Source organism: Pundamilia nyererei, unplaced genomic scaffold (genome assembly GCF_000239375.1).
Source record: "Pundamilia nyererei isolate P.nyererei 1_Seehausen unplaced genomic scaffold, PunNye1.0 scaffold00039, whole genome shotgun sequence".
Lineage (NCBI taxonomy): Eukaryota > Metazoa > Chordata > Actinopteri > Cichliformes > Cichlidae > Pundamilia > Pundamilia nyererei.
Window position 1 is genome coordinate 1,604,501 of NW_005187440.1, and position 24,629 is coordinate 1,629,129.

Sequence of the window (24,629 nt, forward strand, 5' to 3'; positions counted from 1 at the left end):
CAACAAGAGCGAGAGCGAAGTGCTCTAATAGATAGGGTGATATGATACTACAAGGTCATTAAGATAAGATGAGGCCTGATTATTTAAGACCTTACTTGACACCACTTGAGAACAACAAATGTGAGGGTTCATGTGTGATTGCCGCCACAACCTCTTGTAAGATTTTTCAAGCGCTAGTATAACTCTGGTGGTGTTTGAAAATCAGTGGCTTCTGTTAGTGTGTGTGTACTCACACATAAGGACACACTGCAGGCCGTGTTGAGAGATGCCAGGCTTTTGGCTAATGGTATTTAGGGAATCACCTTGTTGGTCAAAGAATGCTATTTGTAAAACTGTGTTATCATTGAGATTTTTTCATACTTTTTCTAACAAAGCCCTTAAGTTCAAAATTGTTCTTTGCTGAGGTGTCTGTTACGTGTAGACAAAAGACTGGATCCTCCCTTGAATTAGGTGCCTTTTCTATGCTTGAGTGATTCATGGGTCAGTGGTAAGTGGCTTAATAAGCAAACACAAAAAAGCAATAACCTCTCAAAATGGTCAGGTACAAGCCCTGGATTGAAAATGGGTGTTAAAGCAGCTAAAAAAATGACAAGAAAGTTTGTTTCAAAATAGAAAGACAGGTTTTTTCACCGCACTGTAGATAACCTGAGATGCTAAATTTAAGTATACATATTAGTTATACAATATATTAGATGGTATATTATATGCATTAGAATAAAATGAAAGTCCATCTGTTTAATAGAATTACAGGATAACTGAGTACTGTAGGAAAGATGTAGAAACTGACATAAAATTGTTAATAAACTGAATTATATTGCAGTGTTTTTGCAGAATAATGTTCATCGATTCAGCAATAACAATAATACAGTAGCTTTGTTGTAAAGTTTGGGGGCAGTGGGTGTTACATTCCTGAAGCGCTCTGTTTGTTGCATGTGTGGATTTGTCTTTTGAGTTATGTATGGACATCCTGCTACTTCCTTTGAATCCGATCTTTTAATGCCTATGCTGACACTAGATGGTGCTGTGTAGTGCAGCTTGAAAAGAGTTTCATCCGCTACAGAGCTGTGCTTGCATGGCAGCAACATGCCAGTCTGCCTTACTGTTTTTTCCCTTTGATTAAATAAAATTATATCTTTTGATGTATTCTGAGGGGGATGAGGTGGGTGAAAACTGTAAAACAATTTTGTTGAAATCCCTTCTCTTGCAAGACATTACCGCTGCAATACAGAGGCAATCACCTGGTGCTCTGAGACTGCCTACATGTCTCATCCTTGCTGTGTTGAAAGCCAGTCTGCTTCTCACAGTAAGACAAAGAACAAGGATGGCCTCCTTTTTAAAAAAAAATTGCATTGCCCTTATCGCCTTTGGTTATGAAGAAAGAACATCATGCAGTGTCGTCACTTATCCTCTTTGGTATTTTTGATTTTGGCTATGATCGGGCTCCTTTTTTCTCTCTCTCTCTATTTTTTGCCTGCTCTCCCACTGCCATGCACTCTCTCTCTCTCTCTCTCTCTCTCTCTGAGAGCCTTTGAGCACCCTTTTTTATGCTCCTTAGCAGTCAGAGGGATGGAGATAACGATTTAAATGAAGGAGGCTGGGGAAAGGAGAGGAACTGGGAATTTGTCTGATAGGCTGTTCTCAGAGGATATCTGGGGTCAATGAACTTCAAATAATCAACTTTTCTTTGCCACCACACACACACACACCGTGCCCACAGTCCTTTTACTTGCTTTCTCTGTGTTTTGCTATTTCGTTCTCTCTTATCCTTTTGACACCATTGTACTATGCTGCCCGACACACCGCAAAGTGCCTGTACTTTGATTGGGTGAACACAGGGGAACTGTGTCCTTCTATGTCCATTTTAACACACTTCTCCATATTGTTTCGCTTAATGTCGAAGAAACTCGGGGGGGGGGGGGGAGAAAAAGACAGCAGTGCTTAAGAGTTGCAGTTAGTTGCTCTGCTCACTGCCTTGCTCAGTAATTATGATGCTACAAAATATTAAGATGAAGGTAACCTTATTTTCCTCCATCTCTTACTATGTTTTTACTTTAATTGCTTATGTATGCATGTCATTGATTTCTTGGACGAATTGTGGCATTTTTAGCATAAACTAATACCTACTCCAATGATGTGAGAGATAATGAGAGATTTAAGAGGGTTTCAAGGTAAAAGCTGCCGCTTGACACTTCTTCAACTTTTGTTGAATGTTGAAAAAGTCCTCTCCTACCTTTTGCAGTGTCCGTGCTGATAATTGTTGGCTTAATTTGTTTCAGTTGCTGCCCTCTGATGTTTCTGCTTTCATCACAGTGTGATACAGTGCTTTTGCTGTTTGGTGCTCTTAATATGGGGTTTGATCACAAAATATTTAGAGGATTTACTTTTCTCTGGCACAGACTTTTTTACTTATTAAATGGTTTGAACTAAATCCATCGATTTATGTCAGTGCCCACGACCTTATTGTGCAGCATTTCAGACTTACTTATATGTGTAAACCAAGCAGTTAGTGAACAAAGTAAAGGTCAAGACTATTCACAGCCAGTGCCAGAAACTATCCTGGAACATCATCAGAGGTTACACTTTTATCCCACTTACATGACATATAAACCCAATACTGTAATGGTGTCAAGAACTTTTGTTTTTATGGTAAAATGAGAAGGCCTTACACTTACAATAGAAGGTGAGTAAGGTAAGTTTATGCCAACACAAACAAATGCGCGCAGTTTCATGCCAGCCTTGTAAAATTTTTCAACGTTTGTGATTGCTCCTTTCTCAGCTCCTTCACATGCTCTATATAAGAAGTGGAAAAAAAATCTATTCATGATGTACTATTCAAGATAGCACATCATGCTTTTAGTTATGCACTTAAAAGTTTAAGTGAATGCCTTCCATAGGCAGCGGTTTGCTCACTGTGCGAATACTCGGGTCACTGACAACTGATGCGAGGCAATGACGCCTCTCCTAATTGTTTTCTGTCAGCACCAATTTAGTCCCGCCGTAACTTCATCTGAGACATCTCTGCCCCTGCTCCTGCTTGCTGATTGCTGCCTCTCCTCAGCTACCGTTAGCGCAGCAGTACTCATCTATTGAGCCATGTAATACAGTTACGTAAAGCTTAATGCAAGACGATGGGGCTTATTGTTGTCCGCCTTCTTCTGCTGACAAGCACTAGCTCATCGCTAATGGGTGTGGGGGTGTAGGTTGGGGGTGGTGTGGGTAGTCCGGAGGAAATCAGTGAAGAAGGCTCTGCTGGCCCTCGTGGCTTTGTCCTTTTGCCAGGAAACAATTTGTCGGGGAATTTGACAGCTACAGCCATCCAAAACACTGACACAGGGAATGAGTGACTGCTTGTAGGTCGCAGCCTAAAGATAGATGGAAAGCAAAATGGATAGATCGACAGAAGGGAAGGGAGGGACATTTTAAGAGAGCTACTTGGTTTCATCCTCTCACTAACCACTGCTATGCTTCTGAGAGAGTGTCAAAAGTGAATCACATCCTCGGAACAGTAATTGGTGACTCTCCCAAGCTGTTTCGCAGCAGCAAACTTGTGTTGCTGAAAGAGGGTTTTGACAGTTGTGCTATGTGTCATGTACTGAAATGGGATCTCAGCTCGAGTAACTGGGCCTGCTTGCAACCAGTGATAAAAGGGTCACCTGCATCACATTTTCAGGTTGTGCCACCTTTGACCCTGACTGCATTCAGTGAGTGGCACAGTTGATTACTGAGCGTGGGAGGAAGTGTGACCATTAATGCATGACCTTTAAATGTACTCTGTTTTGCCCTTTCCTGAGCTCTCACGCAGATGTATGCAGACGCAGGTCTGAATTTGGCAGCGTGCCTATGTCTTACATGCTATTTAAAGCAACATTCCAATTTAAAGAAAACATGGTCATATGAAAGAAACAGAGTTGGGGTCGGGCGGCGTTTGTGAATGTTGCATTGTTTGCTGGCTGTGGTTTAATTTAAAACTACAATCCTAATACATCTGTTAGCTGTCAGAGAAGTGACAGAGAGCAATTTCCAAATAAATGAGACAGATGACTACAGTGGATACAGAGCTCATGGAGAAATTAACAATTTCCTGTATCCTGAACTGTACAGAGAGATCTGCGCAGGGAATTGTCAGAACATCCTGCTATAGAGACGATTAAAGTCTGCAATAAACTGCATGTACACTAATGCAGTATACTAGTATTATACTGAAATGAAGCAAATCATTTAGAATTGTGCTGAAGATTGTTAATTCAATTCAATTTTGCACATATGGGACCAAATAACAACAGTCATCACAGCGAAAACCCCACCAATCAGCTGACCTCCTCTGAGCAAGCACTTGGTCACAGTGGGAAGGAAAAACTCTGTTTAAACAGGAAGAAAGCTCAGGGAGTGGTGGACATTTGCTGCGAAGACCGGAAAAAAGATAATCTGTTCCTAATGATTAAATGCAGAGTGATGAATAAAACAGAGTAAAAAGAGGTGATTGAAGGATAAACACTCAGTGCATTATGGGAGCCTTTGCTAAACAGTAGAGTTGAAACTTAACAAAGCAAAATTGTGAGTAATATGTGACTCTGCTCATGTCTTGGTAAATTAGTGCTGTGGAAATATATGTCACGGTCACTTTGTTTTTTTCCATTTTTCTTTAACAAAACTGAAAATCCCAGCCCTTCTGGAGGTGTTTTGGCAGCCCATTATTGTTCATCCCAGGAACATTTTGTTCTGTTTTTACTCAAGCATTGCCGTGTTCCCACAATTGACTGCTCACTAAGCTCTCCTTTAGCAACTGTTTCAGACAGTGGTGAGGAAATCATCTCCCCTCTTGCCACAAGCTATTACATTGTTTTGCCTGAAATGACAACTGTTGCTAGTGGGTTATATTTGCTGTGTTCAGCTTGTAAATGAATCTAATGTTAGTTTCATGGGTTGGTTGACCCTCTCTATTTTTCATCTGCCGTTTTAAAAGGAGAACCCTGTTGAGTGGTGTTATGCACTTGATGTCTGCGGGGAAGTAGATGTGTTGCTTGTGAGCCAGACTTTTCCTTTGAAAATAACATATAAACCCACAAAATGAAGCAGCTCTTTGCTTGTAAGAAGTGTTGATTACTACTGTATGTAGTATACAAGTTGGTTGGTTGGAAAATGGGGGTTAACAAGTTCTTTGCTCTTTCCTCTTCTTGCTTTTTCCACTGATATGTGGAGTATCGCTTTCACCATAACCCCACGCAGACTGATTCAACGTGTTCAGCAATCCGAGGCTTGACAGGCCTGCTGTGTTGTCACAGGTGCAGTTCCGCCTTGTCTCTGTGCCTCGACAAGAGCTGAAGTCGCTCTGTTTATTGTGCTAATTAGAACATCAACATAAGGAAATAGTAAGCTGCTCCTCCGGCAGCATATTAAAAACTCTACTGTTAATATATTGAATGAGCCAATACACACTTGACTGATGGCTTAGTGATTGTGGTTCAGAGTCTTACGCGGGCATGTGTCGCGTTTGGTATTTGACAATCCTTCCATTAGCTGAGCTATAATAAATATCACTCTCTTAATGATCTTTTTATTCTTCTCTCTGTCTCGGTTGTCACTGCCAGGGGATGGAGGATAAACAGTATGTGGAGCAGAAAGCAGTGACATAGGTTGTGGCTGGGTTTATTAAACGTGATGGTGTAGAACTTCTCCTCTGTGCCACAGAGGATTTTATTTGGGTTTTAATTGGCTCACCGACAGGTATTTCCCTTAAGTAGCTGTTTGTGTGCTTTTGAGTGTGCGTGTGTGTGTTGAGTGGTTTTTGTGGGCCCCTGCAGGGTTTAATGATGTTTGCTGAATGAAAAGTATCTTGCGAAGCTCTTCCCAATCAAATGCTTATCAGAACATCTACTTTACTGTAACACCGCTCTGTGAACTCACGAGCCCCTCCCTTGGTCGCAGTTCTTCCGGTCTGCTGGCATTACATAACGGGAGGGTGGAGACCTCCCTCTTGGTGTGGCCCGCTCCCTCAATGAAACCGGTTATATATTTGTTTGCTACTGATCTGAAATGTCATACAAATGTTAATTAAATGTTAATCAAACATCTTAAGCAAAGTAATGTCATCAGGATTTAAAAGTGATATATTTAGCTCATCGGTGGCCTATTCTGAGGGCATTGCTCCCCGGGCCCCCGCCCCCTTCCTTCCAAATGTGAAGCTGAGGCAAGTAAGGCTGCATGCCGCAGAGACAATATTTCGCCCGCCTAATTAAAATGAATGTCAGTTCTCCCCCCAGTGAGAAGTGCATCAATCTCCCCCTGCGATTGGCCCAGAGTGAGTCTTACCCTGTCAGTGCCTGCCAGCAGTGCCATCCTTCTCCAGACGGATGCAGGGCCCTGGCAGCCAGAGAGGCATTGGTGATGATGTTTGCTCATCTAATGGTTTTCTTGTGAATGGCCTGCTCAGACTGGGGCTGTTTTATTTATTTATTTTTATTTATTTATTTTGGGGGGGGGGGTATTTTTTTTTTTTAATGTAGATGACATTCAGTCCAGACTTGATTTTCATTTAAAATAGCAGTTGCATAAAGAAGTCAGTAGCATTTCAGAGACATTTGAAGCCCAAGCAGCTGTAGAAAAGTCTAATTTAGCTTTTCCTCTCCACTGTTGCATACAGCTCATCACAACTAGGGCAGATTAGACAAATCTGAGTCTGCAGTATATCAGTGTATCAGTGCACTGGAGACGAAAAATATTACACGATTAATTTTGAGATATCATGTCGACAGGTTTGTTTTGGAAAAGGTATTTGCTTGGCGTAAACTCTCACGCGCACGCGGTGTCATTAACTTTCAGCGAGTGATTATATCAGCTTATCGTATTACGATTATCTTTTGGTGATTTGAATTTTCATGCAAAGAGGTACGAGTGATCTGATGCTTTGATGAGGGATTGATAATCATCTGAAGCACTTCATATTGTCGCTGTCAGTTAAATGTATCTGTATTATTTTAAATGAGAAAACTACTGATTATGTTTCCACTTGCCAGAATTTAATAAGGCATATGTCATGAGTTGAGTTTGTCTTATGGATGTTTTTGCACCCCCTCACTGTGAAAAAAACAAAACTCAAATGGTCCATCACTTAATGAGGCTGGTCCAAAGCGGCGGACCAGCCAAGTGATGGTAACGTCTGTAAAACTGCTAGAGCGAGGATAAAAACCTCCATCCTGAGCATTTGGTCTGTGCCTAAACTATAATTTTCCTAAAAGCCAGCAAAATATCTGCTAATGGGTTTAAGCGTTTCACTATGCTTCTTTTCAAAAAAACATTCCAGAATAAAATTGAGCGAGTCAAACGCTTAACCGTCAGAGCTATGTCTATCGGTGTGTACTGTCGAACATCAAAGCTCGAATAAAAGACATGCATGTCCACGGAAATTGGCCTGAGCCTGAGTGACTATCATGAACACCTCCTTGAAGTTGTGCCTGTCAACAGCGAGAGCTGAAAAGGAACACAATTCCTTCCCAAGCTTGATTTGGCCTTGGTGAGCTGAGTAGAGCACAGAAGCCTGCTGGGTTCATTTGGACTACTTGTACAGATGGATGAAAATGTGAGTGGTTTAGTGCTCTTAAGTTAATGATCTCTGTGCATGTTCTCTCACTTCCTTCAGGGCTTCTCATTGTAGAGAATAAGTAGCGGGAGCTGTGGGCCGGTGCCTGTCACAGGGTCTTGGCTGAAATAATGACTCGAACAGCCCAACAGACTGCGGTAATGGTAATAACTGTCAGACTTTGTCTCTCATCAATGCTCACATCCCCCTAATTTAGGATTAATTCCTGCCATTCTCTAGAAAGCCCCGAGTCGATGAGTGTCTTGCCATTTTTCTTTGAGCTTTTCCAAAAATATGTTTCTGCATACTGCTTTATCTCGGCGTATCGCAAACTTGGCTCCTTCATATTTGGGCACATTAAGAAAACTTAAACAGGCACAACAGGAGCCAGTCTGACTTGGTGGTTGTTCCTTAAATTAACGGTGGCTTTCCCCAGCCCCTTTTTATATGTTCTTACTTTTTCTGAGTTAATAAGTTGTAGTAAATTGCACTGGTAAGTGTCTGTTCCTCCAGTTCTTCTTGTCTGCTGGGATATGCGTTTTCAGCTCTCTTTGATGTGCAAAACTCGCCTTCTGTCACCTTTATAATAATTTCCTTCTTCCTGTCTTCTCCTCGGTGTCCCCCAAAAGTTTGATGATTACTTTTCTTGCTCCGGGTTACAGACGTGAGATCTTTGTTTCCACTCTGCATTATGTTTGAGAACAGACACACTTATTTGTCTAGAAATGCTGCAGCGTTATGTTTTACACTTCTAAACAAGGTTGATGGATTCTTCCCTTAGAAAACACTTTACCAGTTGGAGCAATTATGTGTGCGGTGACATCGCTGTTATTGTTTTTGTTTTTTTTTCCCTCAGTGCAACTTTATGAAAAAGTTTGCCGCTTCTCTGGTTTTGCCTCAGGCTTTTGTTTCTATTTTTTCCCCCCTCCCCGGTGCACTATTGAAACAAGTGCAGGGTTGCTCTCTGAGTGAAAGTTAATGGCTCTTATTTTAAATGTAGCCTTTAACGCTCAAATCAACGGTGTAATCACACTTTGGGGAAATTGGCTATTGATCATTCTGCCTTGTCCGACATAGTGACCGGCACAACAGCGAACACGTGGAAAAACAACTTTCAATTCAAATGACAAATTCTTTTGATTAATTCAAATGTTTCCTCCCCAAAACGGCGCGAGTGCAAAGAGTCATACTTTATTGCCAGTGAAATATAATGCAATTGATTTGATGTCTCTCTGCTGTCACCAGCAGGCTTTGCGATTGATTAAGTCTCACTGACACACTGTGGTGCTCAGAATAAGTCGATTCGTCTGACCCTCTCGCCAACTTTCTTCTCACCAGAGGCCCTTAACACAAATGCGTCAGCTGACTGCCTCCTACGGTGCTGTGCTCTTACCACGATACCGTTAAAGCCCTTACACCTGCATGTAGATGTGCCATTGATCTCGGCTGTCGTGTAATCACGGAAATGAATATTGTAGCGCTTAAGCTCCTGCCTTTTGAATTCTGATGACTGTTTCTGTAGAAGGATTACATGCATATTGTGAATTTTTCTGCCTGGCTTTGAGTGGAACTATTATCCTGTTTGTTTACTCAAACCTCAAGAGTCCCTTTTGAGATCCCCTCAGTCCTATTGTTTGCCACCCCACGCTTTTGGTGCTTTATTATTTTATTTTTTTTGCAGTTCATATGTAGATCGCGCTGTCCTGAAGCATTTTAAAACCGCTGTACTGAAACCGTGACAGTGATTCACACTTTGCGTCTAAAAGAGAATTATTTCTTGGTGTGATATCTTTCGTTGCCATTGTTGTAATCGCAGAATTCTGTTTTTGTAAACCTGTCAAAAGAAGAAAAGGCAAAAAAAAACCCAAACGCCTCCACTTTGACCTTTAATAACTTCATATTTGTAACTTTGATGGGTGTTTAGCTCACTTCTCATTCCTTTTAGATTCCCATTCAGCTACTTGGTGCAATTCTGAACATGGGCTCAGTTTCCTATGATTGGAAGACTGAAAGTGTGATAAGCATTGAGTTTTGGACAGATAAAAGCTTCTTCTTTTTTTCCAAGGCTGTAGGCGTCCCTATAGAAAAGACCCCCTGATTGGTCTTTTGTCTCTCTCATTCTCTCAGAGCTCGGCCAGCGTTTTTGCTCCCGAATCACTCCTGCAATATATTCACTGAATAATACAAGAAGTGAGCGTTGGGTCATGTGCGAGACACTCATTTTGTTCTTTCCCTCATGTTCTGCACGGAGCACAGAGACGTTACAGACACAAAGTACGAAAAAAAAAAAGAGACACATTAGATAAATTGCCTTGCAATTTTTACTGGCTACTCCCTGTGCCATAAAATGATCTTTCTCTAGTCTACTCATTTGAACAAAATCATCGCTTTGAAAATAGACTTGTTTGATTTAACATTTCATATAAAGCATCCTATTAATTCAACCCCCATGAAATAGAAAAACAGGCAATGCCTGAAGGGGGAATACAGTGCTATCTGTTTTATGTCTGCCATATAGTTCTGAAGTTAAAAAAATTGTTGTTAATGTCTGTGCTACTAGAGGGTAAAATTATAGTCTGAAACTGGCTCCCTTTCAAGAAGAACGGAGTATTGATCAGCAACTTTGGCCACTTGAGATATGTGAGGCTTTAAAGAGTTTCTTAGATGGAATAACAGACCTTTAATGGCAGGACTGGGTACTCTCCTGCTTAATTCCCTCTAAAGTGTCACACAAGCGACAACCATAGTGTTTACATGAGTGTGAAATTGGCAGGTATCTCAGCCCAAACACAAAAACCAAACACAAAGTCCGAAGGTTGGTTTGTCAGTATAAAAGGAAGTAAACGGCAGTCGAAGAACTTAATAAACACTGCAGGATTAGGTGTTCGTCTATTGTATATTATAAAAAGCGAATATTCAAATTTGCTGTCAAGCAGGGAGCTGACATGAATTTAACCTTTACACCTTTACCACACGAAGTCCCTGCTGCAGCGCACTTTCACTTGTAGTATTCAAAATGTCAGCTCCATTAAGCTATCTGAACACTTCACTTTGGGCTTTGTTAACTGGGCAGTGAAATTACTTTGCATAATTCATAGTAAACTGACATTTTGAAGCAGCCCTCAACAGAAAAACAAAGAGTGCACTGGTTATTTTTCACAGGAATAGAACAAAATGATCTAAGTTTAAGCTTACATGACAAGGACCTCTTTTGCAAAGGTCAGTGCACCGCGGTGCTGTAAGAAAAATCTCTCAAGGAGGGACACCGTGGTAGATGGCTTGGTCAACAAAAGATACTACAATAACCATGACCGCACAGATCACAATTTATTTAAGAAAGCAGTGCACAGAAATGCACTAGTCTTGCTTTTCATTCACCTTAGATGGTGTTTCATCATGCCATGTTGGATTTGTAGGTATATTAATTGTGGTGGAAACTGGCAGCTAATTAAATAGCATGCAGTCATTGCTGTGACAGTCACCCCTTTCTCTTTCATTTAAATAGAAATGTAATATCGCACCGAAAAGTCTTCGTTCGTTCTTCTTCTGAATCTTTCGTTGATATTATGAAAGTAGAATTTTATGAATGTGGGCGTTCGTTTGTTTTTATCTTTTCAGTGAAAAATGTCTGATAAAAACTATGTTTTATTTCAGTGAAATCGAGAAGGATGTCACAACACATATATACTCATCTTCTCCCACTATACATTTCATCTAAAATGTCTTAACTGATTTGGAGATGTGCCTGTCGATTACACGACATCCCTATTTTTCAGAGCACTGGGATTAATTCCTGTGTTTGCGTGCTCTACCCTAGGCGTGCTTGAAATGGATGAACTTCCAACCAGTGTTTATCTGTATCACATCCTATTTAGAGAGAAAGTGTCCACTTACTGTTAATGCCAGTGTCTAATCTGGCTACAGTCCCACTAGAGAGTCCTGTATGATTTTAAGTGGATTGAGTGACTAAAATAATTATTTATTTACAGCCAATCTGAGTTTTTGACAATATCACTGATTAAACAGTGTCCTGATTGGTAAGTTCAAGATTTACAAGTGATTGCAACATCCACTCTTGAGGCTAAAAGATAACTACAGCAATTGTTAGGAGTTGAATCTCAACAGAAACTGTATCCGAAATTGTATACGCCAGCTGGTTGTGGTGACTGTTATCAGGTAGCTCCTGCTGCTGCTGTTAGTTTAGTGTGTTAAACAGCAAATGCCATAACATGGATTGTGGAGCATAATGTTATTTATGCTTAAAGAAAATGGTTTTACTACAAATAGAAAGCCTGGAGAGCCTATCAAGAACATAATCAGTATGGCCCTGCATTTATTTGGGCCTTTTGCCTTTGTTAGACAGTGGAGAGCGAACAGGAAAGCCGGGAGAAAGGCTAGCAGCAGATACCCAGCAGAGGGGGTTTGGGTTGGACTCTGACCCAGGTTGCTGCATTTCAGCCTTGCAGCACCTGCTCACCCCATCAGCCCAACTGGTGCCCATCCTGCTTTTATTTTTAAATCTGGGAAAGTTCCATAAGGCCTACAAGGCCATACGATAACATGATGTGTAATTGGGAACTCTGCTGAAAGATGGTACTGGATTGTGAATGAACATCTTGAACTCTAGTGGCAAACAGGAAACACAATTACACAAATGCTGCTCCCATCTGGAATAGCCTCTGTGGTACTAAGTAAGATATGTTCTGTCTAGTGAATTTTTGACTGGATCTATCATGGTGAAGACTCTTTTAACCTTTTGGCTGCTCTCCTTTTATATACTGAAGTAAAAAGTGACTTTATGGAAAAGCAGTTCTGCTTTGCTCTCCTACCTTCCCAGACGATGGGACTTAACTTTTTATATAGAATGAAGAAAGAACTGAAACCATCACACTCTGAATATCATTACTTTTTTTTAGTTGACCTTTGCGAGAGTGGTTTTAGATTAGTTTGTAGATTATATGGCACAAAATTAGCTAAAATCTCCTCAACACATTACATGGATAATTGTATTCTATTGTACCACTAACAGGTACTGTATGACATTTAGAATAAAGACACTACTTTTATGACTGATTTTCTATAGTGCCAGATTATGGTGTTACATTAAAGAACTATTCTCAGTGGAATTTGAAGCATTCAGCAAACTATTACATGGCCGGCTTTGTCTTGGAGCAGTGTGGGGCTAGCAGGCTTGTTGTGTATTCTGTCCTGTCCTGCCTATGATTGATTACAATCGTCTGAGGCTGACCAGCTTATTAATCGATTCAGCAAAACCACTGAGTCTCTCTGTGGATGATTTAAAGCAGAATGTTTTTTTACTTTTCCTGGGACGGCTGAAGTAGAGCCTCAGCGGCACTGATTGTAAATCATGTTCAAACACAGCAAAGCTGCTTCCAAACCGTGTATGCGATGTGGGATTTAGAGAATGCTCAGTGCTAACGACAAGCACCACCATGCCACACAGTTTTAAGGCCTCTTGCAGTTCATTTTTGTGATTAGAGATAAGGATTTACAAGTTGGCAAATTAAATTATGTTTTTGTTCTTTGGTCGTACTTGGAGACTGTTAATGCTCTGCTTTATAAATTAAATAACGTTATCAATTGATCACAGTTAAACACTGTAAAAGATTGTAATTATTCAGTTGGATGAAAGAGAAAAGACTACATTCGGTTTAGTTTTTACAACAGTTTAATCGCTGTTTTCTTTTTGTGAGATCATCATATCAATGTCTGAATTCCCTATTCTTCTGTCGTTTTCCATCACACAGCTATCTGCTACCTCTACATCCCGCGCTGCTTTCTTGCATAGCCTTCGTTGGGGGATTTGGTGTCCCTTCCAGGAGCCAGCCGAGTGGAAGGGGGAAGAGATACAGCTTGTATTGCAAGAAGGTGCAAAGCCAAACCCTCATGGAGCCATGGTCTACAGCACAGAGGTGTCTGCCAAAGCTCAGAGCCCTGCACCAATCTCAGCTCCAGGCACAGCTCAGGTAATACAATGGCACAGAAGAATGCTTTTGTCGAAAGACTAAAATGTGAAGAATCCACTGAAAGGTGTTTAAACGAGGTTTTTCAGCAGCCTTCAATACTCACAACACTGCTTCCCTGAATTCAAAAGCTTTCACATCATCTACATTCGCACTTGGGTTTCATGCTAGGCCCCCGTACAGTACCGTTCAAGGTCAGGTTCTATCAATCCTGAAGGCTCTGCTCTGAAATTCTGCATGATATTTTATAGCATGGATGTAGGCAGCTGTCTGCAAGTGACATTGTTTTGGTGACGGTATCAAAAATTTCAAAGGGTGCCCAAGTCGTCCTAATATGACTTAACTTTTCACACCTTGCAGAAGATTGCAACACTGCTTGGGTGTTTGGAAATAACTGCATGTCACTATCACGTCTTCTTTCTTCTGTCTGTCTTTTTCATTCGTTTCCCTGCAGAATCTGAACTCTTCATTCTGTTTTTTGTTTTGTTTTTGGTTTTTTTGTTGAAATGTCTGAAACTTCCTTCTCTCAAGGAGGTCTCAGAAGCAAAGGATATGATCAAATTTTGGCTGTCATCCAGCCTGGAAAGGAAGGCATCCAGCCCAAAGCCATCCCTGAGGATAAAACAGGTAGACGTGCCTCGCCAGAGAAGATCACCTTCATCACCTTCACAGGGTAAATATCATTATGTAATTCATAATAGCTTTTTAAGCACACATTAATTGGAAAGCTCATACAAAGACTTTTCCTCCACAAAAAGACATAAAAGGCTATTCACTGCTTACATCTATAATTTTTTAAAATGAAAAGAGTGTAGTCTGATTTCTGTGCATGCGTGTGTTTATAGGTTGGGTGCACTTCAATAGTGCAACGGCACCTGTTTGCAATCAGCCAAACTTTGAAGCAACAGGCATCGAACTAGCCTGTCTTGTGCACATGTTATCTCAATAGAGCCACCTGCTCTCTACGTGATCAATATACTTTATGATTGGAGTCTGGGGGGAATAAAGGATACACCTAAAGGGATTGGTGAAGACGTTGGCTGTCCATTAGGGCCTCTCTGATATTAAACCTGCATTACTTTGCAAAATCATCTTACATCTGCTCTCAGAGTGGAAATTCCATGTCCCCTGATTTTTGTTTTGTTTGTTTGTTTAGTGTTTTTTTAATTGATCTTAGTCTAGCCGCTCACCCAGGAGCAGTTTGTTTTGGGAGGCCCTACAAGGAATACATTGCCCCAGACTACGCAGCTCATAAGATCATGTGGACACACAAAGCCCTTCACAAAAATAAGGTGGCAGTTCACGGACTGGGAAATTAAATTTAATAAATATAGTGACTCAAAATAACTGCTCAAATAAGTGCCCAGAGGCGTTTCAGGATGATTGCTTCTACAAGAATATTGCATATTACCAAAATATTGTTGGTGGTTTGTAATATTGTTAAAGCTGCTGAATGTGGTGAAACTGTTTAATGTGTAAACTGGAATTATTCTTTAATATTTTGCAGTAAGACACAATTCACAGTTCAAGAACAAGCTCCACAGCTATCAAGTGAAAACATATGACTGATGATTGATTTTAATGAAAGCCTGTGTTTAGACAGTGCACACTGTCTTTGTGCTTTTTCAGCAGCTCAACTTCTGCAGACATTCAAAAAGTAGATGTGATGGATATCGGGGTAAAGAATATCAAAGTGGTGCTAAAAAACATATTCATGATTCATAATAAGCAATAAGTAACGGTAAGATACTCTTACTGTGGGACTCTCTTTGTTGAGGTTTTTGTGGTAAAGCTTTGAAAAACATTTTTCCAGAAAGAACATATCAGCCATGCATATTGGCTCTTCTTTGCTTTCCGTAAGCATTACGATGAAGAGTGTAAAATTAAGTCTGAACCGTGCCCCTTATTTGTCACATTGGTAGGGGGTTATCAGTGGATGCTGTTGGATTTCTCCAGCAGAAGCTTCTTTTTTTTTTTTTTTAAAATCTTTTCCAATTAAGCACGGATGTTCCACGATACTCTAAAAATAACTGCTGAACCCTGAGCTTTGGAGGCCTCCCACTGAAACAAAGTTCTGATTAAATATTCCACATCCTGCACGCAGCCAAAGATAAATGATGTGCCACTGCCTGCATCTCTTATTGAAACACAAACTGCTGATTTGCTCTGTGTCTGCCAGTGAATTGATTAAAAAAGTGTAGTAAACACTGCATACAGCCACTCAATCCCGGTGACAGCAGAAAAAACTTGAGTGGACCCAGGCTGTATGCTCGATGATTTACCTTCCTAATGATGCTGTTAACTTTTGAGACAAGAATGCGGTTGATCAGGGGTCTACTTCATCGGTGTGTAGAGAAAGCTTCTGGCAGTGCGCATTGTCAGTAATGACATTTTAATCAGTGTTCGCGCGTCTTCAGAGGGTTGCCCAAGAAGCTTGAATGATTTGGGCTGGTGTTCAGAGGAGAATGAGACCATGAATCACTGCCATTCTTTGATTTAGGCAACTTGATCATCCTCAACTTTGTTTTTTTTCCAAGACTGCATTTGCATGGATTTAAACATATGCCAGAAAGGATGCTTTAAACTGGAGATAGCTAATTTAAATGCACGCTCCATCTGAAATTCGCTGTTATTGATGCATTCATGTCAGAAAGAACCTGATCTCAGAAGGATTCTTTAACTCATACGGTACATGCTGACTTTGCATTACAATGTTGGAAATTCTGAAGTCTGTACGCTTTTATTAATCTATAACTTAGTCGCTTAATTCCTTGTCGTTTACGTGACCATCATGCATCGCGACCTGTTGATACTGATGAGCTAAGAAGAAGATCAGGGAGCATATCTGGCTGGTTAGACGCAGATGTTCTTAAATTAATTTTAATGGGCCGTCGTCCTTACGTAGCTGTATAACTTTACTGCTCGTAAAGGTGTCTGAATTCACCAGCCGCACATGTGGTAGTTCACTCATCTGTCGAGAAGGCCTCTGAGGGATCACAAATAAATGGCTAATTGCACATTAGTCCAGCTAATGAGGTGATACACACTCTCCGTGGGCTCGAGAAGTAAAAACAGTGAGAAAGCCCTAAAAACAAAATGGCTGCCAGAGGGGGTGGGGGTGGGGGGGCATGCCAGAGCACATTTGTGAAACAGAGCCAGCCAGTGCAGCACCATGTCCACTCTGTGTGCACGTAGTCCGAACAGATGGGAGCTACACTAAGACACCCCAGGCAAACCGAAGCAATTTCCAAAAGGCCAGTCAAGCCCAGCACGGAGAGCGAGACAGCGTGAGGGAGAGGGAGGACAAAGGGATGCTAGAGAACCTTTCATTTCAGTATTACCATGGCTACGAACCAAAATCTCAGGAAGCATTGTCAGACTTTAAAGTCAGTGTGAAATTTAAATCCAACTCACCTCCTTATCTGTGTGAAATTGGATAGATTTGCTAGGTCTGTAAATAGTTAGGTATTCCAGTGCTCTGCGCGGTTATATACTCCACTGTGCACTGCACTGAGTAAACATTATCACAGTGTATTTTTTTATACCTCAAGACGTCAGCTCACCGCAAATCCAATCATCAGGAAAGCAATTACAAAGGTGGCATTTTGCAGTCAACTTCTATTCCCTCTCACAAGCTAATATTCCACTGAATGTCTAACCAAACTATAAAATGAACTGTGCTACCAGGTGCAGAAAGCATGTGGAAGATATTACAATGTTGTTAATTAACCTTGTTAAACAATGAACTGGAGCTGTTAGCACATTTCCAGATGAATAATGAAGACTTCAGCATGAATACGTCGCAGAAGTGGAAGGCTTTTACAGATGTGTACGTTTCTAGGTTGAATGCCTTTATCTTCTTTGTTGTGCGTTTCTTTTTCTTTTTTCTAGATCGGAAACGCATTCCACCAGCTTCTCCTCCAGAATCTCCTCAAGGCCCCGGGGTAAGACACCTTCTCACCTATTGAATTTTACAGGTGACCTATAATACTGGCCAGCCAAGAAAGCTTCTCTCTAAAGTTCCAAGTTAATACTTAAAACAAGTAAACCCTTTTTAAAGCTGTCTTTTATACTCATACTTATTTCAAAAGGAACCTGTGTCAGTAGGTCCACACAGACTCTTTTACACAAACAATTAGTCAAAAGGTCAGTCCATTACCTGCTCCAGTCATCTGTCATTTATTTACCTGCACTAATGTTTGCAGGAACTTTGCTCTGTCTCAACTCTTTACTGAGAAAACATGTCACCCTTTAGCTGTTAACTGTACAAATTCCTCCAGCGGGAACATTTCAATTCTTTGGAAGCAGTCCTCTTGAAATTATATATTTAGAATAGCTTTAGCAGGGTCATGTGGGTTCTATGATAAAACTGCAATTTTTCATGTTGTATTCTATTATGGTGCACTGTTGAATGCTTGGAAATATTACAGCAGCAGAGGGGAAGGCACACAGGCTGTGTGGTTTACACAAACAATGGGGTTTTCTTCCTGTGACCCTGGCAATAAAACTTTTGTGTTTTATTCTGCTGTTACCTGAGTGAAGCAAGAAAAAAGCAAACGCAGTGGCTGCACTTTTTGAAAGGAACTGTTATGAATGCATTTTGGTTCAAAGCTGACCTGGATAGATTCCCGCCTGCAGAAAGCTCCTCTAGCTGCCCCTTGTACATAGACACAGCTCCCCTTACATGCTCTTTAGACAGGGATCATTAATTCTGAGAGACCCACACTTAGGTTTTGTCTGGTTTGTCGACAGAGATTGCAGGTCAGGTCTATAAATTTAAAAAGAAAAAAAAAAGTCAAGAAAAATTCATTATCTGACCCAGATCTCTCAACAACAGTGGAACTGGGAGACATAATTAAAGAAAGGCACAGGGCCTCTCGCAAACACCCCCCTCTCAATTCCCATCCTGTCACAGAGTGACACTTTGTTTGTAGTCGCACTCACAGCACCCTTCATTAATGTGTAACGTATAAATACAGTGGCAACGTTGACTTCTTTTCTCTAAGAAGAACATCACAACATGGCTTAGGTGTGCAAAGTGACGTCTGGACAAACAAACAAATTTCTAGAGAAATGTCCTTTGGACACACAAGGCCAAATGGAGATGTAGTGCACAGTGCCACATTTGGTGAAAACAAAAATTGTTATGCTAACTGTCAAGCTTGGTGGCACAGGGGTGATGATTTGGGCAGTCCAGAGAGCTGTGCATAAACAAATACCTCCAAACCTCAATGAAAAGAAGTTCATAATAATGTGAAAGAGTCATACATAGAACGATTGCTTCAAAATAGAACAGAAAGTAACAGGACACTTAACTCAAAAATTTGAAGATGTAGAGAGTGTGCAGTCAGAATGGTACCAATCACTAGTGAATATGGTTTGTTAAAGGGTAAAATGTAAGCCATCCTCAGCATGAAAACGGCAAATGCAAAGACGAGGTGAGGTTCAAACATCAATGAACAAAGAGGACTTATATATAAATATTAAATAATGCTAAAAAATGATAGAGTTATACTTTATGTCCTCAAGAACAATTAAAATGTTAATATGCTGGAGAAAAATTAATAATAAATGTAATTATAAGCAGCGATCAATACAATGTTATTGATTAAACTGTGTTATTATGACAAATGTAGTTTAGCTTAGAGCTCAAATGAATACGTTTTACCCTTTAATAAGCATTAAGAAGTACACTCAATCGTGAGTGCCGGCATTCTGTTTGTAGCATCATCCCTCAGCCTAAGTGAGAAGTGTCAGTGGAGACTGGGAGTTGTGATGGATGGTGCTCTCTCTCAGGATGAGGCCAGTGACACAGAGCGGAGGAGGAGGAGGAGGAGAGACATCAGCTCTGTTTCAGTGTTGGCTCTCTGGGCCAAAATGAGTCTGTATTGTCGACTCATTTTAAATTGAACCAGCTGGGAGCTGTGAGATCATCGCAGCCTTGAACTCTAGAAATCGACCCTCATTTTGATTAAACAGCAAGGGCGGTGGAAACCTACAGAGGGCAGCTCCCAGAGGTTGGGAAGAGACAATTCTGGTCATACTGGGCAGTTCTTTGGGGATGACATTAAAAGATGGTTGTGCTTAAATTAATCTACCATTTTATATAGAGCTCATGAGTCTTATCAAATCAAATTCCCAAAACATTCGGCCCCGAATTATTCTGAAAAAATAAAAATACAAAATTTGCTGACATTTCTGCATATTTCCACTGCAAATTAGGACGCTCTCATATCCTATTTTTCAAGGATTAAGGGTTAAAGTTCAACTGCATTTTCCCAAAAGGAGCAATTAACTTTGCTTCAGAGGAGGAACGCAAATCATAAGGCAGAAAAACACAGCCCAATTTTAATAAGCTGCTGATGTAAATTTTGGAGAAAAACAATCTGTGACCACAAGTGGCCATTACAGCACACTGAATTAATGGACAAACCTCATTCTAGGTTTAAAAAGATGATTTTTCATTTTTAAATGCCTTTCAATGAGTTGAAACAAAAACACTCCAAAAACAACAAGAGCAACGGCAAACATATGTCTTTAGGCTAGACAGAATACCTAAATGCAGAACTGTGAAAACAGGTAGGGTGCAGAAACAAAGAATCATCTATTTACAAGCTTAATAAGAATTCAGATTGTTTACCGAGTGTCTTTATAACAGAGGAAACCAAGAGAGCCAGGGGGAAAGGTTCAAAGTGGCAGCTTGTGGATTGACCAGAGGAGACGAGTTTAGTGAAGCCAGGAAGATTAATCTGTGGAACCAGGAGATCAGTGCAGCTCCAGAGCAGAGGTGGATAAGTGGCTGGAGTTTGGCAGCAACTGGAAATTTCTGTCTGTGGACAAAAATGAAAGTGGGTAAGAAGTTTAGCAAACAGATCGGTGCACAGGAAGGGCTTGACCTTCAATAACTGGGTAGAGTGATGTGGTGATGTGGTGAAATGAGAACTGAGACAGTGTTTACGGTGTTATTTAAGTGACCTCCTGGCTGGGAGGTAGTCAAAAGTAGAGGGTATAACAGTTTGACAAAGCTAACTCTGGGCTTAAGTGTCAGATATTTTGAGATGTATTTTTTAAATATTATTCTGATATTTTATAATATCACGCCACATAAATGAGCCTCACTCCTGATTATGTAGATAGGCAATTATTTGCCACCATATCAGCCATCATTGTGGGGGTTTTTTCTTGGTTCTTTCACTTCTGAGTGGTCAAAAAGCATAAACCAAGGCAGCTTTAAGTAAACGGTAAATATTTAGCACATTCACATACACTCCTCGGCGAATAATGGTGAAAGGCAGCAGTCATTAGTGCCTTAGATGCTCAGTAGATATCTGGTGGGCATCCAGGATTTTTCTGAAAAAAGAAGAAACAGAAAACGGCGTGTGAATCAGTGCCACTGCTGTTGGCAGCCACCCTACATTTCATCAAAACTCTGTTAGCTGTTGCAAAATTCATAAATACAGTCTATCATTCTCCCTGTCTGTTTTCCTCACTTTCTTTTAAACATGTATGGAAAAAAGTGCTTGTTCAGTCTTATGATGATATTTTTCCCTGTTCAACAAAATTTTCCTTTTCTCTTCAACATGGCTGTCAGGTGCTGATTAATCAGTGGCATCCTTCTCTGAGATGGCTCTGTAAACAAGCTGCATGCTTTAGCTCTGTGCGCCGGCATTGTGGGATCTGACAACTTTCTCTTGCTTGCATAAATTATTGATCTTTGATGCTCTCCCTTTGCCGCGGTGCAGAATGCTAAAGATCCTGTGGTATTTATAGCCAGCATTTGGAAGAGCAGCTGAGTTTGTTTCCCTCTGTTGATGATTTCTCTCATCAGGCTGCGGCCGTGTTTCAGGGTCGCGCTTGTGTTCTGTTGACCCAGGTGGTCTTGTAGTCTGGGGGCCAAAGGTGAGACCGTGTTTCAGTTTGTTGCTGGCAGTGGGCTTGTTCGACAGCAGGCACTTGCTCATTCGGACCTAACTTTTGCAGCCCACCTTTGCAAAGTGTTGTTTGTGTCTCGTTCTTATATCAATTAAAACAATACTCAGGGTTTTGCTGCTACATTTTATTGTATGACTTTTGAAAATCTAATTATTTTTGTGTACTTGAAACTCAATTTCATGCTTTGATGGAAATCACAAGTATACAGCTACTTTGTAGGTATGCCTGAACTTCAAATTGAACATCAGAAAGGGGAAGAAAGGTGATTTAATTGGCTTTGACTTTGGTATGGTTGTTGGTGCCAGACAGGTTAGCCCTAGTATTTCAGGAGCTGCTGATATACTGGGATTTTCCCACACAACCAGGGTTTTTAGGGTTTTTCAGAGCATGGTCCAAAAAGAGCAACTGTCCAGTGACCAGTAATCAGAAATCAGAAATCAGAAATGGTTTATTGCCAGATGTTGAGCAGGTTTACAACATTAGGAAATTGCTGCGGTGCTTCAGTGCAACATACTGTCATAAAAATATAAAAATAAGAATAAGAATAAGAATTAAAGTGCTAAGTGGATCTTTCTGGGTGAAAATGACCAAATGACTTCAATAAAGGAAGGCAACAATAGTAATAATAATAATACTAATACTACTACTACTACTACTACTACTACTACTACTAATAATAATAATAATAATAAGCACTTTCAAACAAAGTGCTGTACAACTATTTGAAACTAAAGAGATAAATAAAATAATAAAAGCAATACATAGCAATACAAGTAAAAAACAGTAAAAATTTAAAAACTAAAAGCCATAGAATTAAGACATGTAAGATAGGGTGAACAAATGTGTCTTCAACTTAGTTTTAAAAAACCTCCACAGAGCATGCCTGCCTAATATCTTGAGGGAGGTTGTTCCACAGAAACGAAAAGAAAAAGCACGCTCTCCAATTGTCTTTTTTCTGGCTCTAGGAACCTTTAGAAGGCCAGAGTCCTGAGATCGTAGACCGTAGATTGTAAAGGTGTAAAAGGTCGGAGAGGTATGAAGGTGCCAATCCGTTTAAAGTCTTGTCGGTGAGCAGCAGGACCTTAAAATCTGCTCGAACCTGACAAGGTAGCCAATGAAGAGATCTCAGTACAGGGGTAATGTGCTCAAATTTCCCAGTTCTTGTTAAAATGCGAGCAGCTGCATTTTGCACCATCTGTAGACCTCTAAAACGTTTCTTTGGTAGCCCAGAAAGAAGAGCAATACAATAATCAATACGTGAAGACACAAATGCATGGACAAGAACCTCTGCAGTGTTGCTTGACAAAACTTGTCTGATTCTGGCGATGTTCCTCAAATGATAAACGCCAGTCTTTGTTATCTCTTTTACATGAGACTTGAAGGAGAGCACCATGTCGAACCACACGCCCAAGTTTTTTACCTTGTCCCTGCAATTTATGACACTATCATCAATTTTCAAGATGAAATTTTGAGACAATTGCTGAAATTTTTGTGGCTCTAAATAACCATTCGTAACAAACAGGGTATACAAACGAGCATCTCTGAACACACAACACATCGCACCTTGAAGCAGACAGGCTAAATCAGCAGAAAACTCCACTGGGTGCCGCTCCTGTCAGTTTAGAACTCCTAAGTTTGCACAAACTCACCAAATTTGGACAATGGAAGACTGGAAAAACTGGTTTGAGGAGTCTGAATTTCTGCTGCAACATTCAGGTGATCTGACATGAAAACATGAAAGTGGAGGATATTTTCTTAGTTTAGTGCAAAAGCAGCATTGTTTAAACACCACAACCTACCTGTGGTGGACATCCTTTTATCCATGCAGCCAACCAATCTGTAGTAACTGTGTGATGCTATTGTGTCAGTATGGACCAAACTCTCCGAGGAATTGTTTCCAGCACCTTGTTGAACCTGTGCCATGAAGAACCTGGTACTAGGAAGATGTATCTAATGCAGTGTCCGGTGATTGTACAGTATTGATTCAAGCTTAACTTGTTTTCTAATACATTACAATTGATGTTGTACACTATATACAATATGCAGGTTATAGCTTACTACTTTTTCTTCATGTGTACTTCATTATTCAGCATAAGTCTTTATTTCTTTTTTGAAATAATCTTTAAGTTTAAATCTCAGATAATTGTGTTATTGCACATGTATGTCACACATATGGCATGACGATGTGGAAAATCTGACTGGAAAATATAGAGTTGCATTTAGGAGATGGCACATTATTTGGAGCTCCTTATAGACGGAGCCTGAAGATTTTCCTGCTTTGAGGCTTTGAATTTGTGGGACTGGCAAGAACTGTAGCAAATACTGCGTGGGATCAGTATTTGTTAACAGTTAATATTATCTTGGAGAAGTGTGTCATGTTTGGTCTAGTTAAAACAGCAGAAGATGTGTTTTTAAGCCAACTAATATATATATAAAATCCTGCTTTGGTGGTATTGAGCTGAAGCCCCAAGAATGACAGCCAGTAAGAGAGCATAAGTCTGTACAAATCAAATGCTCGTGGCACCAGAATGCTTAAAATAATATAATCCATAACAACATTAAAATTCTGCACACTGTGCCTTTCCAGACAAGATAAGTGTAGTATACAGATTGACTGTTAAAGGGGCAGTTCACCCAAAAATCGAATTCACATATGTTTTTCCTCTGTGGCCTGTAATGCTGTTTCATGCCTTCACCTAGTTTTTTTGTTTGAGCTACCCAGAGCTCAGAATCTCTTTTGGATTTAAAAAACTCAACTCAGCAACAATGTCTTTTTTCCAGAAATCATGACCCAGTTACTCCAGAAAATCCGCAAACCTTTTATGTAGCAACTATTTTCATTCTCCGGTCAGAATCTTGCAAACAAATGAAGCACTCAGATAGCTGAGGGACTCCATTAAGGGTTTCTTCTTGTACATGTCATGAGCATGTCATGGCTACATGGGTTTTTGTTTTTTCTTGTGTCATGTACACAACCCCCATCCGTTTTCCTTTTATCCAATTCAGGGTCACAAGGGGACCCTGGCAGTCATAGGGTGAGATGTGACAGCCTGTCTATGATGGGGCCCAACACACACACACACACACACACACACACACACACACACACACACACACACACACACACACACACACAC

The 24,629-nt window shown here is 40.5% G+C and overlaps 1 protein-coding gene across 3 annotated transcripts in view; it reads left to right on the forward strand.

Annotated features, from left to right (window-relative positions):
- The window catches only part of nphp4 (nephronophthisis 4), a 173,745-nt gene that overhangs the window by 73,099 nt on the left and 76,017 nt on the right, over positions 1-24,629 (forward strand). For all 3 annotated transcript variants that reach the window (XM_013910278.1, XM_005730733.1, XM_005730732.1), the window contains exons 10-12: positions 13,345-13,563; positions 14,092-14,233; positions 17,452-17,504. In XM_013910278.1, the coding sequence (XP_013765732.1) occupies positions 13,345-13,563; positions 14,092-14,233; positions 17,452-17,504 (414 nt within the window). The remainder of the gene's footprint in view (positions 1-13,344; positions 13,564-14,091; positions 14,234-17,451; positions 17,505-24,629) is intronic.